Raw genomic sequence first — 18,747 nt, 5'->3', positions numbered from 1 at the left:
ATAAACATAGATCACAGAAGGCTACACTACCAACCTTCTCTGTCCAGACGCTGTACTCTCAGTTCCTAGATAAATCACAGCTACATTTTTTTTCATTTAAAGATGTAATTGTGTAACCCAGGGCTTAGTAAACTACAGCCCTAAAACATCCAGCCAGCCACCTGGTTTTGTAAATAAAGTTTCATTGGAACACAGCCATGCCCATTTGTTTACATTATTGTCTGGCTGCTTTTACACTACACCAAACTGAGTCACTGGGGCAGAGACCTTATGTGGTGCAAAGCCTAAAACACAGTAAATCTTCACTTAATATCATGACGGGTTCTTGAAAATTGTGACCTTATGTGAAGCAATGATAAACCACTTTTTTCTCATCAATGTTATAACTAAACGTTAAAGGAAACTGTTATTGGAGGACCTGCTGTATGTCATTTTGCTTTAAACTTGCAGTTTCCAAGAACCTACTGATGACATTAAATGAAGACTTACTGTATTTACTCTCTGGCCCCTGTGCCAATTCCTGATGGAATCAGATAGTCATAAATCTATATAAAATGCACATTATTCTGTAGAGAAAAGTATGAATGCCTATGGACCCCACACTTGGATTTTCTCGAGTACTCAAGGAGCCAGGGTCTTGGTGCATGGCCTCTCCTAGAGTTGTGCAGTGGACAACCTGTGCGGCCATGTGCTTCTTACCAAAGATAATTCCCCTTCCTCTGCCCAGAAGTAGCCATTATCCTGACTTTTATGTTAATCATTTGTCTTTATAGAACATGTACGTATCTTTAAATAATATATTAAAGTTGGGTAGCAAGCAGAAACCTAGCTGTGTACAGAAGAGTGCTCTTGTCTCTGTAATCAAGTTTCCAAGCCATAGTCAGCCTTTGTGTCCGTGACAGTAGCAGACAGTGCCCCTTCAGGGTAAGTTATTGGAGGCAAGGTGTGGCAGAGGACTAGACAGTCTTGAATATGCCTTTGTTGCCTGATCCCAGTACCTAGAAGGCACATCCTATGCCTACCTCCCTGCAACTCAGTTCTCACTTCTTTGAGACTTTCTCAACCTCCAGTGGACAGTTACCATTCTTTCCTCAATTTCCCACGAATACTACATTGCCAACCTGCTCAACCTGCTATTTTATGTCAATGATGGGTCCTGGGAAAGGATGTATTATATTTTGACATTACATTTCCTGAAGCAAGTCTCAGACATTACAGCCAAACTTGCAAATAGAGTGATGCTGTTCTCAGGAGCCTCCCAAGTCCCACATCTCTGGCTACAAAGAGCACTGACTACACAGCAGACTGGCTGGCTGGCACTAATAATCCCTTCAGACTGATCACTAAGGTGCTTGTGAGCTCTGCAGCTGAAGTCATGGATGCTTTCATCAGCAAGTATTTGTTACATCATGTAAAAAGCTATGGCCTTGGCAGGGACAGCAGGGGTCATAGGGAGAATAAGAAATGAGGAAAGGAAACACAGAATTTTCCGCATTTAAAATCATCATTTGAACACTCAAACTAGAAAAAAGGAGAACTTCAATGTGACAAAGGCCATATATGAAAACCCACAGTGAATATCACACTCAATGGTGAAAGACTGAAAGCTTTTCCTCTAAGATCAGGAAGACAAGGATGCTCACTTTTGCCACTTCTGTTCAACATAATATTCAAGGATGCTCACTTTTGCCACTTCTGTTCAACATAATATTGGAAGTTTTAGCTAAAGCAATTAGGCAAGAAAAAAGCATCCAAAATGAAAAGGAAAAAGTATAATTATCTCTGCTGACAGATCACATGATCTCATGTAAAAAACTCTACAATTAAAAAAAAATTAACTACCTGAAAGCTATAAAATGTTGCTGAAAGAAATTTTAAAAGACATAAAGACATCCTGTGTTCATGGATAGGAAGACTCACTATTGATGTCAGTTATTCTATATTGATGTCAACTTCATCTATAGATTCAGTGCAATCTCAAACCAGTAAATTATTTTGGGATGGTGACAGAATTACTCTAAAGTTCATTATGGAATGGCAAAAGACCAAGAATAGCAATTACAACACTGAAGAAGAACAAAATTGAAAGACTGATATTACCCAACTTAGACTTATTACAAAGCTATAGTATCAAGACAATGTGCTGGTGAAAGAAAGAAAACAGATCAGTGGAACAGAATAGAGCACCCAGAAATAGACTCATATAAATATAGTCAACTGCCTTTGACAAAGGAGCAGAGACAATACAATGGAGAATGGATAGTCTTTTCAACAAATGGTACTAGAACTGGACATTCATATGCCAAAAAAAAAATTCTAGACACAGACTTTTATACCCTCCACAAGAACTAATAAAATGGATCAAAGGTATAAAACTTTTAGAAGAAAACATAGGAAAAAATCCAGATGACCTTGCATTTGGCAATGGCTTTTTAGATGCAACACCAAAGGCACAATCCATGAAAGAAGGATTTATAAGTTCGACTTCATTAAACTTAAACATTTTTGCTCTGTAAAAGATACTGTCAAGAGAATGAAAAGACAGGATACAAAATTAACACACAAAAATTAGCTGCATTTCTATACACTAACAATGTATTCATTGTTAGGTATTTCCAAAAAGGAAATTAAGATAATTCCATTTATAGTAGCATCAAAAAGAATAAAATACTTACTTAGGAATACATTTAAGGAGACAAAAGACTTATACCTGAAAACTACAAAACATTGCTGAAAGAAATTTTTAAAGACATCCTGCATTCATAGATTGGAAGACTTGATGTTGTTAACATGATTATTGAAATTTTAAAAGACATCCTGCATTCATAGATTGGAAGACTTGATGTTGTTAACATGATTATTACTACCCAAAGCAATCTACAGATCCAATGCAATTCTTCTCAAAATCCCAATAGAAATTTTTACAGAAATAGAAAACCCATCCTAAAACTCACATGGACTCTCAAGGAATCCTGAATAGCCAAAACAATTTTGAAAAAGAACAACAAAGTTATAGGACTCATACTTTCGATTTTAAAACTTACTACAAAGGTACAGTAATCAAAATAGGATGTCACTGGCATAAGGACAGACATACAGACCAGTGAAATAAACTCTTACCTATATAGTCAACTGATTTTTGACAAGAATGACAAGACTACTCAATGGAGAAAGGACAATCTTTTCAAAAAATGATGCTAGGGAAACTAGATATCTACATGCAGAAGAATTAAGTTGGACTCTTGTACCATATACAAAAATTTAAATAGATCAAAGGTCTTAAACGTAAGTCTTAAAACTATAAAACTCTTAGAAGAAAATGTAGGGGAAAAGCTTCATGACATTAGATTTGGCAATGATTTGGTATGACAACCAAAGCACAGGCAACAAAAGAAAAAATAGATAAGCTGAACTTTATCAAAATTTAAAAATTGTGTATTGAGGGATACTATAAAGAGAAACCACAGAATGGGAGAAAAATATTTGCAAATCATGTATCTGGATAAGGGATTAATGGCCACGATATATGAAGAACTAAAACTCAACAACAAACTGATTCAAAAATGAAAGGACATTAATAGACATTTCTCCAAAGAGGCACAAATGACCAATAAACACATAAAAAGATGCTCAACATCACTAATTACTAAACTCAACAATGACAACAAACTGATTCAAAAATGGGGAAAGGACATTAATAGACATTTCTCCAAAGAGGCACAAATGACCAACAAACACATAAGAAGATGCTCAACATCACTAATTACTAGGGAAATGCAAATCAAAACCATAGTGAGATACTACTTCACAGTTACTAGGATGGCTGTTCTTTAAAAGACAAAAACAAAAGCAGAAAATAACGTGTTAGCTAGCAAGTGGAGAAATTAAAACCTTTGTACTGGCTGGGTGCCGTGGCTCACGCCTGTAATCCCAGCACTTCGGGAGGCTGAGGCGGGCAGATCACGAGGTCAGGAGATCGAGACCATCCTGGCTAACACAGTGAAACCCCATCTCTACTAAAAATACAAAAAATTAGCCGGGCGTGGTGGTGGGTGCCTGTAGTCCCAGCTACTTGGGAGGCTGAGGCAGGAGAATGGCGTCAACCTGGGAGGTGGAAGTTGCAGTGAGCTGAGATCACGCCACTGTACTCCAGCCTGCACGACAGAGTGAGACTCCGTCTCAAAAAAACAAACAAACAAACCATTGTACCTTGCTGGTGGGAATGTAAAATGGTACAGCCACTGTGGAAAAGTCTGGCAGTACTTCAGAAAGTTAAACAGAATTATGATTCAGCGATTCCACTCTTAGGTATATACCCAAAAGAACTGGAAGCAGGAAGTCAGATACTTGTACACCAGTGTTCATAGCAGCATTATTTATAATAGCCAAAAGGTAGGAACAACCCAAGTGTCGTCAACAGATGAATGGATAAACAGAATGTAGTCTATACATACAAGAGAATATTAAGCCTCAAAAAGGGAGTAAATTCTGAGACATACCTACAACATGGATGACCCCTGAAAATACACTAAGTTAAGCCAATCACAAAAGGATAAATATAGTATGATTCCACTTATATGAGGTGCCTAGAATAGACAAATTCATAGAGGGTACAATAAGAGTTACTGGGAACAAGAGAGGAAAAATGAGTTACTGTTTAATGGGTACAGAGTTTCTGTTTAGGATGACAAATTTTTACAAGTAGTAATAATGGTTGTATACTATTTTGGGTGTGCTTAATGCCACTGAATTACACACTTAAGACAGTTAAAATGTTACATTTTATTCTATGTATATTTTACCACAATTTTTTAAAAAATTGTTTTAAGAGACAAGGTCTTCCTCTGTCACCCAGGCTGGAGTGTAAAATAGCTCACTGCAGCCTCAAACTCCTGGGCTCAAGCAATCCTCCCCAGTAGCTGAGATTACAGGCATGAGCCACTGTGCCTAGCTCAAGTTTTTTTTAATTGACAATGTCTGCTTGAAACTTTCACAGGCAAATAAGAAGGCAGGGAGAATATGACTGTGAGATACTGTCACTCCAGCCTCTCCATCCCATTAGCCAGATGGTTTTAAGATTCACCAGCAAGACATTGTTGCCCGTGCAACCTAGCCACACAACACTGAGAAGCAGAAATGCCTCAACAGCAGAGAAGCCTTTTTCCCCCCTATATTTAACCTGTACAGACCCACTTTCTGAAGGGGTCTCCCCATGTGTGGAAGTACGGGGTCATTCAGAGGGCTACTACTGAGTTGGCAGGTGGTATTCTAAATCTCCTTTAGTAACTATTTAGAACCTTTAATTCAGGAATTTGATACCCTGAGGAGCACTGATATTACTGAAAGAATATATCAACATTTCACAGTAACTCATCTGCATTTATGTGAAATGTGCATAAATACTAGACTGCTCTCTTGTTCCTTCTACCTGCCAGGCAAAGCCCCTGCCATCACCCTGCTCCTTTTCTGAAACCAAAGCACCTCTCGCAGCCTTCCTTCCTGTCCTCATCTTCTCTCCAACGCAAAAGAGGTTCTTTATGCCTTCTCCCAGCATCTTCCAGCATCTTCTTGCTTTCCAACATTTTCTTCCACCCTGCCTTTTTGAGTTGCTTAAACTTACAAGGTGACCATGTAGTGGTCTCCCTGCTGATTTATGCACAAGATAATGCAGAGTTAGTCCTTTTCATCTAAGACCACGTGAGATACCAAAAAGGAATAGACACAATCAGGTCAGGCCCATAAGATGATTCATAGAGAGGCAATATAAGCTGGGCCTGGTTTTTCAAACTCTCAGTTTAAAAAATGGTGGCGCTAACTGCCTTGAGAACCCCTCTCTGTTCTCCCTGCTGGTACTGCCTGCCAAGAGGTGGGGACATCCTCACGATCACAGACGAAGCAGAAGGTAAGGAGACCGGTGTGCCCAGTGGGGCCTCCTGGGGAGTTCCCCTAAGAAAGTGCTATTATAGTGAACCCTAGTTGGATTAGTAGAGAACAATCTCCGCTACCACTATCGTCTCTTCATGGGTTTTAAAAAGTTACTTGAGCATCCCCAGAAACCTAATGCCTATTTGTAATCCTCAGCCTCCCAGAGTGCTGGGATTACAGACATGAGCCACCATTCCCGGCCCTAAAAAACAACTTTTAAATCACAGTTTTTAAACATAAAATTTCTGAACTACAGTATGTCTGAATGATAAGCTTATAAGGGATGTATATGTTCCTCTTTTTACTTTTTTGAGTTTTCTCCAAATTCTTCAATGAACATATGTATAAAGAAAACCATTATTAAAACATACAGGCCAGGCTAAGTGGCTCACGCCTGTAATCCCAGCACTCTGGGAGGCTGAGGTGGAGGATCATTTGAGCCTAGGAATTCAAGACCAGCCTGGGCAAAAGGGCGAAACCCTGTGTCTACAAAAAATACAAAAAACACAAGCATGGCGACATTTGCCTGTAGTCCCAGCTACTCAGGAGACTGAGGTGGGAGGATCACCTCAGACTAAGAGGTTGAAGCTGCACAGACCCATGATCCCACCACTGCACTCTAGCCTGGGCAACAGAGTGAGACCCTGTCTTTTAAAAAACAAACATATGGGCCAGGCACAGTGGCTCATATCTGTAATCCCAGCACTTTGGGAGGCCGAGGTGGGTGGATCATGAGGTCAGGAGTTTGAGACCAGACCAATATGGTGAAACCCTCTCTATACCAAAAATAAAAAAAAAAAAAAAAAAAAAAAGCTGGGTGTGGTGGCTGCACACCTGTAGTCCCAGCTACTCGGGAGGCTTAGGCAGAAGAATCGCTTGAACCCAGAGGTAGAGGTTGCAGTGACCCAAGATTGCATCACTGCACTCCAGCCTGGGCAACAGAGCAAGACTCCATCTAACACACACACACACACACACACACACACACAAAAAAAAAACCCAACACAAACATACATATAAACACATGGACACATATTTCTTTAAGAGGAAGACTATCTAGATATACCCTTAACATTCACAGATTTGGCAACTGCTGTTTTAACTATTCAACTATTTGAAAAGCCTGAATGACCCTGAAATGTACCTCAGTTTAGTATTTTGCAGCAGCATGAGTGTGAATTTCACCTCAGAGCTCACATGTGGAAGTGAATCATATGGCCTGTAAAGAGTCTATTAGCAGCCAGGCACGGTGGCTCACGCCTGTCATCCCAGCACTTTGGGAGGCTGAGGGAGGCAGATCACTCGAGGTCAGGGGTCCGAGACCAGCCTGGCAAACATGGTGAACCCCATTCTCAGTTAAGTACAAAAATTAGCTGGGCATGGTGGCTTGTGCCTGCAATCCCAGCTACTCGGGAGACTGAGGCAGGAGAATTGCTTGAACCTGGGAAGTGGAGGTTGCAATGAGCCGAGATTGTGCCACTGCACTCCAGCCTGGGTGACAGACCAAGACTCCATCTCAAAAAAAAAATGAGTCTACTAGCTATCCAGTGTTCACACTGGATCTGAGGAAGCTGCTTAATGTTTCATTTGTATTTTATTCCATTTCCTAAAAAGGAAAAATATATATTTATATAAATATTAAAATATAGAAGTATATATGCTTATATATATTATACATTGATATATATATATGCACCACTTTCTGAAACTCTTAAGATTCTCAAAGATTTCAGGGCATATATTTCACAACTGTCAGTCTTCCACATGATATAAACTGTTAAAACAGCATCTCTATGGAAAGTGAGAAATAAAGCTGGTTTGTTGAAGTTATTAGGTCAACTTTATATACTATATAAATTTAATTTAGCAAAGCAGTAGTTTGGAAGTATACATTAAGTTAATATGCATTTTTTACTTTCCCCCAAATAGGTATTATAAAGGTGACACACATCGGTTAAAACAAATGAAAAAAATAATTCATAGTTCCATTTCCCTCCTGAATCCCACTTCCCTGAGATAATCACTGTGAACAGCAGAGTGTACGCTGTTTAAGAATTTTAACACTCATATAAATGTTTTTTATCTCACACAAATGGAATTATTCCACACACATATTTCCATGGACAGTTTTTTACTACACAATATTTTGTAGCTATGTTTCTATGGCACAGTTACTGGTCAACTTTATCTTTCTTAATTGCCACATAATGCAATTTATTAAACCACTACCCTACTGGTGGACATTTAAATTGTTTGATTTTTTTCAATAACAAAGTGTTTAAAATCTTTTACACATATTATTGTCCACCCTTGTAAGTGAAATTAGTATGTCTAAGGAAATGCCTATTAAAAATGGTGATGACTACCCTCCAAAAACAACCATGCCAATTTATACTTATAACACCAACATGAGTGTCCTCTTCCACTGATATCCATCTTTATCCTTTTCACCAATCTTGTTTTACTTAAATTTTCTTGAATATAAGTGAGGATTAACACTTTTTAGATGTTATAATGATCATTTATATCTTACTCATGTGCTGTGCCCAAGTCACCTTTTTCATATATGTCCAAATGTTTGTCTCAAGTTTATCATCTCTTTTCCACTTTGTTTATGGTCTTTTACCATTGCTCAATTAAATTTATGAAACATTTCCCATTATAGGTTCTGGCTTAGAAAGCTCTTCCCTATGACAAGATCATAAAGACGTTTTCCTATAGTGTCCTGTGGTTTTATGTTTCATATTTAAATATTGAAACCTCAAATTAATCAGGGAAAGGATATGAGGCAGGGAGGAAATTAATGTTTTCCCGAATTAATTTTAATTTACACTAACACCATTTATTGCCTAATTTCTTATTCGTCCCACTGGTTTGACATTCTTTCGCATATTGTAAATTTCCATAAATATTTTACATTAGCACCTGCTCTAGATTAGTAGTTCTAGGACATTTCCTATCTCATTGCTATGTTTCTACCTTACTTTCATTTTAGAAACTTCTTTAGCTCTTCTTGAGAATTTCTGCTTACAGAGGAATTTTTGAATAAATTAGAATAAATGTAGGGAGTAATTTGGGAGAAAATGGAACATTTCTACCATATTGGGTCTTCCCATCCAAGAATATGATGTGGCTCTTTTTATTCAGGCTTTATCTGTCCTTTTATAATGTTTTATTAAGGTACTGCATATTCCTTATTAAATTTATTAAGTACTTTTGAGTTTTTATTGCTACTGTGAATAGATTATTTTGCTATGTACAGAAAGCCAGCTGGCTTTTTACCTAAACTTTTTAGCTCCATGTTTAGAACATATTTATCAAAGTATTACTTGTGTTTGATTTTTTAAAAATTGAGAGCTTCTAGAAAAGCAGGTGTCCTCCTGCCTAGTCTCACTCTCCATGGCAATAGTTGTTAATATTTCTTGTAATTTTCCAACTGATTTTCCTGAAATGTTCTAGATATATAATCAATCTGCCTGCAAATGTTAATAATTTGGTCATTCTTCTTCTATAATTTATTCTTATTTCTTTTCCTAGTTTATTGCCTTGTTCCTCCAGAAGATGTCTGAGCAATATTTCAGTAGGCCTCCTGGCTTATTCCTGGCCTTAATGGAAAATCATCAGTGCTTCACCATTAACTATGATGATCACTGATAGCTTTTAATGAATAATTGTCATCAAGTTAACATTTCTTTTTTTTTTCTTCTTTTTTTTTTTTTTTCTGAGACAGAGTCTCGTTCTGTTGCCCAGGCTGGAGTGCAGTGGCGCAGTCTCAGCTCACTGCAAGCTCCGCCTCCTGGGTTCATGCCATTCTCCTGCCTCAGCCTCCCGAGTAGGTGGGACTACAGACGCCTGCCACCACGCCTGGCTAATTTTTTTTTTGGTATATTTAGTAGAGACGGGGTTTCACCGTGTTAGCCAGGATGGTCTCGATCTCCTGACCTCGTGATCCGCCCACCTCGGCCTCCCAAGTGCTGGGATTACAGGCTTGAGCCACCGTACCCGGCCAAGTTAACATTTCTATTCCTAATAAAAGTTTTTTCTTCTCTTTGTTTTTGAGACAGAGTCTCACTGTGTTGTCCAGGCTGGAGTGCAGTGGCGCAATCTCGGCTCACTGCAACCTCTGCCTCCCCTGTTCAAGCCATTATTCTGCCTTGGCCTCCCGAGGAGCTGGGACTACAGGCACATGCCACCGTACCTGGCTAATTTTTATATAAGTAGAGATGGGGTTTCTCCATGTTGGCCAGGGCTGGTCTCGAACTCCTAGCCTCAAGTCATCTGCCCGTCTTGGCCTCCCAAAGTGCTGGGACTACATTGCACCCACCCCTTTCTCCTTTTAATCAGAATAGATTTGGGATTTTATCAGTATCTATTTGAACTTTTTTTTTTTTTTTTTTTTCTAAACACGGTCTCACTCTCTCACCCAGGCCTAGAGTACAGGAGCAGTGCAGGCTCAATGCAGCCTCCAACTCCTGGGCTCAAGTGATCCTCCTTGCCTAAGCCTCCCAAGAAGCTGGGATTATAGGCATATACCACCATGCCCAGTTAATTTTTCTTATTATTTTATTTATTTAATTTTATTTATTTATTTTGAGACGGAGTCTCGCTCTGTCACCAGGCTGGAGTGCAGTTGCACGATCTCAGCTCACTGCAACCTCTGACTCCCTGGTTCAAGCTATTCTCCTGGGTCAGCCTCCCGAGTAGCTGGGATTACAGGTACTCGCCACCATGCCCAGCTAATTTTTGTATTTTTAGTAGAGACGGGGTTTCACCATGTTGGCCAGGATGGTCTCGATCTGACCTCATGATCCACCCGCCTTGGCCTCCCAAAGTGCTGGGATTACAGGCGTGAGCCACCACGCCCGGCCTTCTTTTTCTTTGTACAGACAGGGTCTCACTGTGTTGCCCAGGCTGGTCTCAAACTCCTGGGTTCAAGCAATGCTCCCACCTTAGCCTTCCAAAGTGCTGGGATTACAGGCATAAGCCACTGTGCCTAGGCATTTGGCCTATTAGGGCATTTTGTTTTCACCTAATTATATTTATAGTATTAAATCAGTCCTATTTGATCTCTGTATATTATTGTTTTAGTACACTACTGAGTTGTATTTGCTAATACTTTATTTAGGATTCTTCGCTCTATAATATAAGTAAGTGAGATTAAGCTACATTTTCTTTTTCATGGTATCTTTGTCAGGTTTTAGAACTGGGGTTATTTAATGCCTTTTGCAATATGCATATTTTTAGTTAACTTCAAAAGTTATTTAAGATGGGTCTTTCTCACCATCACTTTTCCTTTCTAAAGGAAAACTAAGCTTAACAATTACAAATCCAAAAAGTACACAAGTAGTTCTTGCCAAGTGGACTCAAAGCATGTAGAAGACTTACTAGGTAATCACAAGTCTCCATCTCCAGTAAATAAAGAAAGGTGTATCAGTCAACTGAAGTCCATGACATTCTGGATGTCCAAGAAGAGAAGTGCCCTTAATTGATAAGGGTGGTCAACAAAAACACAATGAGGAGGTACCAGACCCTGTCACCGACTTTTTAAAGCCGACAATAAGCTCTTAAATAAAAATCAAGCCTGGGGATTCAAACAAAAGCCAGCTGAGAATACAGGAAACATGTTTCCAGCCAAACCCTAAACTACTTAGGATGGTCTGGGCCCCCTGAAGCTAATACCAATCACATCAAATTTCAAGGATACTGTGCCAAGAAAAATACTCCGTGGGATGCAAGGCAGATGCCACTTGCCACTTTTCTTGTTTGGGGAAAAATCAGCCATCTATAAGCTGTGTCATGCACTCTCCTCCTGGATGGGCTCAAGAAGTGAGACTCTGCTTGGTATTAAAGTACTCTGGGATAAGTCATAACTGAATTATGGAAGTCAGTAACAACTACATATAGAACCAACTCAGAATGAGGGAAACAACACTGAAGGAAGGAAGGAAGCAAGGAAAGAAGCCTAAACAAACTAGTGTCTCTAAATCTTCTAGCCAAAGATCATCTGGATTTACTGAGTTTTGTTAAACATCAGAAAGCACTGTTCAGGCTGGGTGCAGTGGCTCACGCCTGTAATCCCAGCACTTTAGGAAACCTAGGAGGGGGGATCACTTGAGGTTAGGCATTTAAGACCAGCCTAGCCAACATGGCAAAACCTCATCTCTACTAAAAATACAAAAATTAGCCAGGCGTAGTGGCATGCGCCTGTAGTCCCAGCTACTCAGGAGGCTGAGCCAGGAGAAACACTTGAACCTGGGAGGCGGAGGTTGCAGTGAGCCAAGATCGCACCACTGCACTCCAGCCTGGGCGACAGAGCAAGACTCAGTCTCAAAAAAAAAAAAAAAAAAAAAAAAAAGTATTGTTCCGATATATATCCATGTATTTACAGTGAGGAACAGTTTTTAAACTAATGTGATTATTACTGTTCTTATTGAAGAGTTTATAAAATGATACAGTTTGAGGCTAATTCCTTTCTCACTGACTTCCACTGTAAATAACCAGATATTCGGATATTTATGATTAAGTTAGCATGTATTCACATGCCCTAGATATAAAGAGAAAATGTGTGACATTTGACAATATCAAGCATACTGTGATATTTTCTTAATCTCAAATAGGCCAAAAACAGTTTTGGAGACACATACTATAGCCATATATTTTGCAGAGAAGGGGAGTGGGGCTTTTTCTTCTGTATTCCTGTTAAGGAAGACAATCAACACTGGTTGTGTAGGTAAGGAACAAACTAAGAGCATCTACAAAATGTTTCATATACAGAGTTGCTCTGGTTCCTTACTGGAGTGTAGTCTAGTCATACCATGTATCATCTGACAGATTTCTAGAAACAACCTGAGCAACAGTGCTACAAGTGTCTGAGACCTCTGCTGCTTCTAACAAGCCAAATGCCTCACATTACACAGAATGCCAGTAGCACAGAGAAGCCTAGCCCTTCTCCAACAAAAGTTTTATTTCTACTAGGATAATCTGATCCTAGGGTAGTGCTGTCTAATGCAGGTGCCCCCTACTAGCCACATGTGGTTCCTGAGCACACGTGGTTCAAGTGTGATTAAGCAACAGAATTTTACATTTTAATTAATTTAATTTTAATAGCTACATGACTCGTGGTTATCATATTGGACAGTGCAGTTTGTTTTGTAAAAAAAAAAAAAAACAAACCATCATGACAATACTCCCTAAAATAGAGAAAAGAGAATTACTTTTAGTGAACATACAAATCAGAGTAGAAACTGTTAGCTTCAGTGTAGAGTTTCTGATAAAATACAGACTCGGCCCTCTTTCGTCTATCCTAGCTTCTTTATATAACTAGCAAGAACAATTAGTCATTTTAATTGTGACCTGTCTGTACACTTATGGTCTAGGATAAAATTTTAAATAAGGTCTTCTGCCTTGATTACAGTAGCTAGTACTCATCAAGGAAAAAATATGTTCAAATCTCCCTAAATAAATGTGAATTTTAACAGTCTTAAAAGCAGGGCCTCAGGCTTAAGCAGCAGTTATATCATCCATAGATTTCTCAAACTATTAGACAACAGAATACGTAATACCATAATCTATAAAACTCTGCTGAGTATTCTTCTTCCTATAGATGCTAGTGGGATAACCACAGAATAACTTCTGTTTCTCTTGGTCAGAAAAACTTTTGCTACAGACCTTCTATTTTAAAGTCAGTATTAAAAAGAAGAAAAAGGTGAGAAATATTTTATGCTTCACACAGTATCTTATGGCACACATTCTTATTCAATAACATTTTGGGGGGTAGGAAAAGACATTCAAGTTTGACTTTTGTTAAGTTACAACACAGAGTCATTAAAGATATTAACCACATAGCACATATAAATGAAGCTTATCAATCTATTCAATTATTTAAAGAAAAAAAATTTTAGAACATTCAAGTATCTTTACCTCGTAACGAACAAACTGGTCCATTTTCTTGATTCTTAGAGCGCTTACTTCTGAACTGACTTGGAATATCTAATGAAAGGTCTTAAAAGGAGAGATAGGTAAACAGAGCTGTTAAAGGCATATATGTCCATTCAAAATAATTTCACAAACTGATGTATTTCTAGATTTCTCTTGACACTTATTTTTTGAAGGAAACATTAAATTTATTTTAATAAAATATTATATATCCACATGCCACATATATCTTACCTAGGAATGGATCAAACTTTCTAGATTCTGTCCCACATATGAGGCAGTTAACCTCATTTTGGAGAATGCCTCCGAATATAGCCGTGACAACAGTAGATGCTCCATTTCTAAACAAAATCACCACATAGGAAAATATCTTAGTAAGAAGCCATCTCTTTGACATTTAAAAAACTACAAATATTTATTAAAGCCCCTACAGATGACTCCCTTTGAGGGAATATTTAAGTCATTTATTTCTAAGTTAAAAAATAATATAAAAATTTCAAAACCTTACAGACACATACTAAATAAAAGGTTTAAGCTACAACTGGCCTCCCCCAGTGCCCTCATCCAGTCGCACTACTTTCCCCAAGAGTAACTAACACTGGCCATTTGCTGTCATAACACAGCTCACATGCATGACTCTGCACAGGATGACATGACTCCTTCCATTTCCTCCCCAAGTTAGGCCTCAAAAGGATGAAACTGCCTTGTACTGGAATCTTTGCAAGGCCTCTCATATTACAGGGAACTCTCACAATTACTTGACTTCGAACATCCTTGATCTGAGATAGTTTTAGAGTTTTTATACAGACATCTGTCAGATTTGGGGAAAAGGAAGTAAAGGAATTTAATACAGATTTAGTAATTACTGCTGGAAATAAAACTTCACAATTGAAAATGCTGGATATTACTGTCGAAAACATTTTTTAAAAAGCTCACTTAATACTGCAAATTTCCTTGTGGAGATGAAGAATATACTGTTTTGAAAATATACAATTTTCAAAACCACCTGCCCTAATGTTATTTAACCTTTTTATGCCTCTGCTCCATCAGATATAAAACAGGAATACAGAAAGAGTACCCACCACAGAGGCCCAGTGTGTAGATGAGAGAGTTGTGTATGTGAAGTGCTTTTAGAAGAGCACTTACCAAAAATAAAGCACTTAAAGTGTTTGCCACTATTTTATTAGTATGAAGTCAGATTACACCTGCTTCTTGCTTTTATGTTTTTCCCTAAGTGTGTATCTTAAACAGCTACCTCATTCTTCCTGACAGCTCCACGGTGTGTCAGAGTATGGACATACAATGGAAGCAAGAACTACTGATAAAGCGTACCAGTGAGACCAGGAGTAGTAGGCACTTATAATAGCACTTACTACATGCAGGCTCCATTCCAAGCACATTCTTTCCATCTATTCAATCAATTAATCTTCACAACACACCTGTAAGGTAGCTACTGTTAGCCCCATGTTGTAGATGAGGACGCTGAGGTTAAGTTAGTCCAAGGTCATACTGCTGGTCTGGCCTGAATATCTGTTCTAACACAGCTCTTTCAATCGTTTGCTATCATTAATAGTACTACATGAACACTTGTCTATTAGCCTTCGTGCACTTATGGAGTTACTTGAGACAATACATGCTTTTTTTTTTTTTTTTGCTAATAGCAATATAAGATGGTTTCTGTCACTTGAATCAATTACTCCTAAACACTGAAGTATATTTTCTAGACCACTTTAAGTTAAACCTACTGCAATGATGACAAAACCTACTCAAGCAATTCTATTTGAAAAGTTTGATTCCTTTTCTAGGAAAAGCCTTCCTTTACTGACAAAATAAATAGGCTGTAACTTTGTTATTGCTTTTTAAAGTATTGTTTGTAAGACATACTGTCTTAAATTTTTTTTAAAAAGATGGCATTGGGGAAGAGGGAATGGGAGTTGTAGAACCTAGTGGCCATTTCAGGTTTAGGTTTAATATCTGTGTCACTAAAAAAGGACATAGCAAAAAAAACCCTGCTGAAAATGAAGGGACTGTAACTGACCCTTTCATGCTGATGTTCACATACAAGGTTGCCTTTAATTAAAATGGAAACTGCTTCATTAAGAATTACATTTAGACTCAATGTAGTTCTTCCTTGTAATCACTTCCTCTGAGAAATGGATACTAATCAAGATTTTAGCTGCCTGACATGTTTAATATTAAGTTTCATATATACCACGACTTAGTATTAAAAATGAGTTTTATTTATTATAACCGCAACTGTTTAAATACTGAATACTTATTGGATAGGCTCTTATGATTCTAGGGTCCTTTAACTGGCACTAATGATTTCCTATGTGCTATAAAGATCACATCTGCCACTTATTTCTTCCATACCACCATCCTCACCTTCACCTTCAGTAGGGGTGAAGTCAACAAAGACATTGCACAAGAGACCTTTTTCTAGTTGTAGCAAATATTCTTAGATCCTGAAATGGCTTTTCCAATGCACTGAAGGAAATCTGAATTTTTAATATTTGATAATGTTTGGTTTCTGCCCCTAACTCACTAATGAAACTTGCAATTCCTAATCTTTAAAATGTCATGAAAAGGGATAGATTAGTCCTGAAAACTCATGAGGCACTAAAAGAACATTCTATGAGTATTACACAGTGTGATTCCACAGGGTGCCCAGGCATCATGTAAAATCATAAAGACATATACCCTCTCTCACCTCACACAACCTATCCATGATAGAGCCCAGATCAATATCCTTTGTGGATGAATATGCCATGATAAAATACAAAACAGAATTTTTCATTTAATACTTTTTAATTTGGTGCTAGCAGGAAGAACAATTCTCCCAGGTCACAGGTCCTTCCCTTTTCGTATTGGATTCTAATTGGAATCACAGCTACTAGGACCTAGAGGGACAAGCATTTTGAGAAGTATGGCAATTCACATTGGTTGCCCTTTTCTAACAAACACTGCTTGGTTAGCTATAAGCCTGCTTTGCCATTAAAAAGAAGTAGTCCTACTACATCCGATTTATGGACTGCCAGGCAATACTACAACGACACCTATATGTTACTTACTCTTTTCTCTCTGTTTGGGGGAGGGGTTTGTCTTCTTGTAAATCTCTCCCATGTAGCTCAATACTGATGAAACTTTTCAAAACATTTAAACAAAGGAGGCTGCAACTGACCAAAATCCAGGCTAAAATATCAGTAAATCTTCCCTTCTTCAAGCAAAATAAGTGTCCTGATCTCAGTGTATACTTGGGGGCTACTAGTACCTGGGAAAGCAATCCAAAAGCTTTGTTTTATTCATATTGAGAGGCAAGAAAAACTTCTGAGAACTTACAAATGCCTCGATTTCATTAAAGAACAGATAAACTTTAGGAAAGTTCAAGTCCATAATGAAGCTTTAGGAAAGTTCACATTCAAAATGTTTTAGGCTTTTGTTTTTAGTGAATAAATATTATTTTGGTATATGAAAATTTAAGTCTCCTGCCTATCATTCAATATATTTGGAGGAAATCTTCTAAATGCTAAATTGTACAAATATTTTCTATTTTTTCAAGATTTAAAATAATCTATACCAATTAATCACAGTCAGAACTAAATCAGGATGCAAATACAAGATGCCTCTGGTCTGGAAGCAAGAGGCATGTGCTAGTTCACTGGGTCACAAAGTTCAAGGGCACGAAAAATTCCAACAAATGTCCAAGAAACCCCTCTACCTTCCGTCATAAATCTAACACATAGTTAACACCAAAAGAAATGTCTGAGGCCCTCCTAAAAAACAGAAGGCAACTAAATCTTACATGCAACACTTGTTACTTGCAGACAGAGTAGAATTCTCCTGCAGAATTGCCGAGCGGGAAACACCGTTGAAACCGCCCTGGAGTTCCAAGTGTAGGTGGTCCAAAAGGTAGCGCATGAATTCATGGGCGTCCTGCTGTTGATAGCCCCTGAAGCAAACAGAAACAGTCACTTATAAGGCCGGGTGGAGGGCTCTTTGTGCCCAGCCACACCAGCAAGAGGCCAAGGCGTGGGAAAGGACTGCAGCCCCGTGCTCACAAGCACAGCCAGGTTTCCTCACCTTCATGCCCGCAAGCTCCACAGGTGACAGAATTTCTCTTCAAAAATGAATTCTACTGTTTAAAGATAGGTTTGAAAACCAAAAAATATTAGAGCTAACTGGATTTTTAATGATCTCCTCACTTCAGAGGTGAGGAAATTGTGGAGGTGGGGGGGCGGTATGTGACTTCCCCAAAGTCCTACAGCAAGAGAGTAACAGAGATGGGACTACACCTGTGTTTCCTGGTGGACTCTGACTCTTCTTCCTGCCCACATAACCTCTCTAGAAGATGCTCCAGTGTCATAGCTTCACCTCTTACCCTCACTAGAAAACCAGGTGTGAACCACTACTATAAGAAAGGGGAATTTAAAATTATTAATGACTCCTTAGATTGAAAGATACTAATTTTTAAACACTGCCTGAAAAGAAGAAAAACTTTACTGAAAGAGTTAAAGATGTATAACCTTCTCTACCTGCATTCTAACTTCTGACTGAAGACATCTTTTAAATACTTTTTAAAAATGCATTGGCTCATATACAGTTATGCTCTATCCTAAAACTTGAATTTATATAACAACATATTCTTAGGTTACTTCTTACAGTATAGTCAGACAGGAAACTATATGAAATTCTTATATGAATATAGATCAATGACAGTGAACAGGAATGAAGGCAGACACAATGAAACTGGAACAGGTGGAAGGTCTGGGAAGTTACTTGGATGAAATAAAGAAAGCATTGCTATATAAAGTACTTTTATAAAACTAAAATAAAAAAGACTTCTGTCTGCATTTTGCCAGCATGGAAGGTCTCTTTAATTAATCTAAA

At 38.3% G+C, this 18,747-nt stretch overlaps 1 protein-coding gene across 9 annotated transcripts in view; it reads right to left on the bottom strand.

The window, feature by feature from the left end:
* The window catches only part of USP3 (ubiquitin specific peptidase 3), an 89,990-nt gene that overhangs the window by 3,556 nt on the left and 67,687 nt on the right, over positions 1–18,747 (bottom strand). For all 9 annotated transcript variants that reach the window (XM_002825532.6, XM_024232968.3, XM_024232967.3 and 6 more), the window contains 3 exons: positions 17,663–17,809; positions 14,095–14,201; positions 13,846–13,926 (listed from right to left, as the gene is read on the bottom strand). In XM_002825532.6, coding sequence (XP_002825578.1) covers positions 13,846–13,926; positions 14,095–14,201; positions 17,663–17,809 — 335 coding nt within the window. The remainder of the gene's footprint in view (positions 1–13,845; positions 13,927–14,094; positions 14,202–17,662; positions 17,810–18,747) is intronic.

The sequence above is a fragment of the Pongo abelii genome, chromosome 16 (genome assembly GCF_028885655.2).
Source record: "Pongo abelii isolate AG06213 chromosome 16, NHGRI_mPonAbe1-v2.0_pri, whole genome shotgun sequence".
Classification (NCBI taxonomy): domain Eukaryota; kingdom Metazoa; phylum Chordata; class Mammalia; order Primates; family Hominidae; genus Pongo; species Pongo abelii.
The sequence above is the reverse complement of the archived record's forward strand: the minus strand, read 5'-3'. Positions and strand labels throughout refer to the sequence as shown.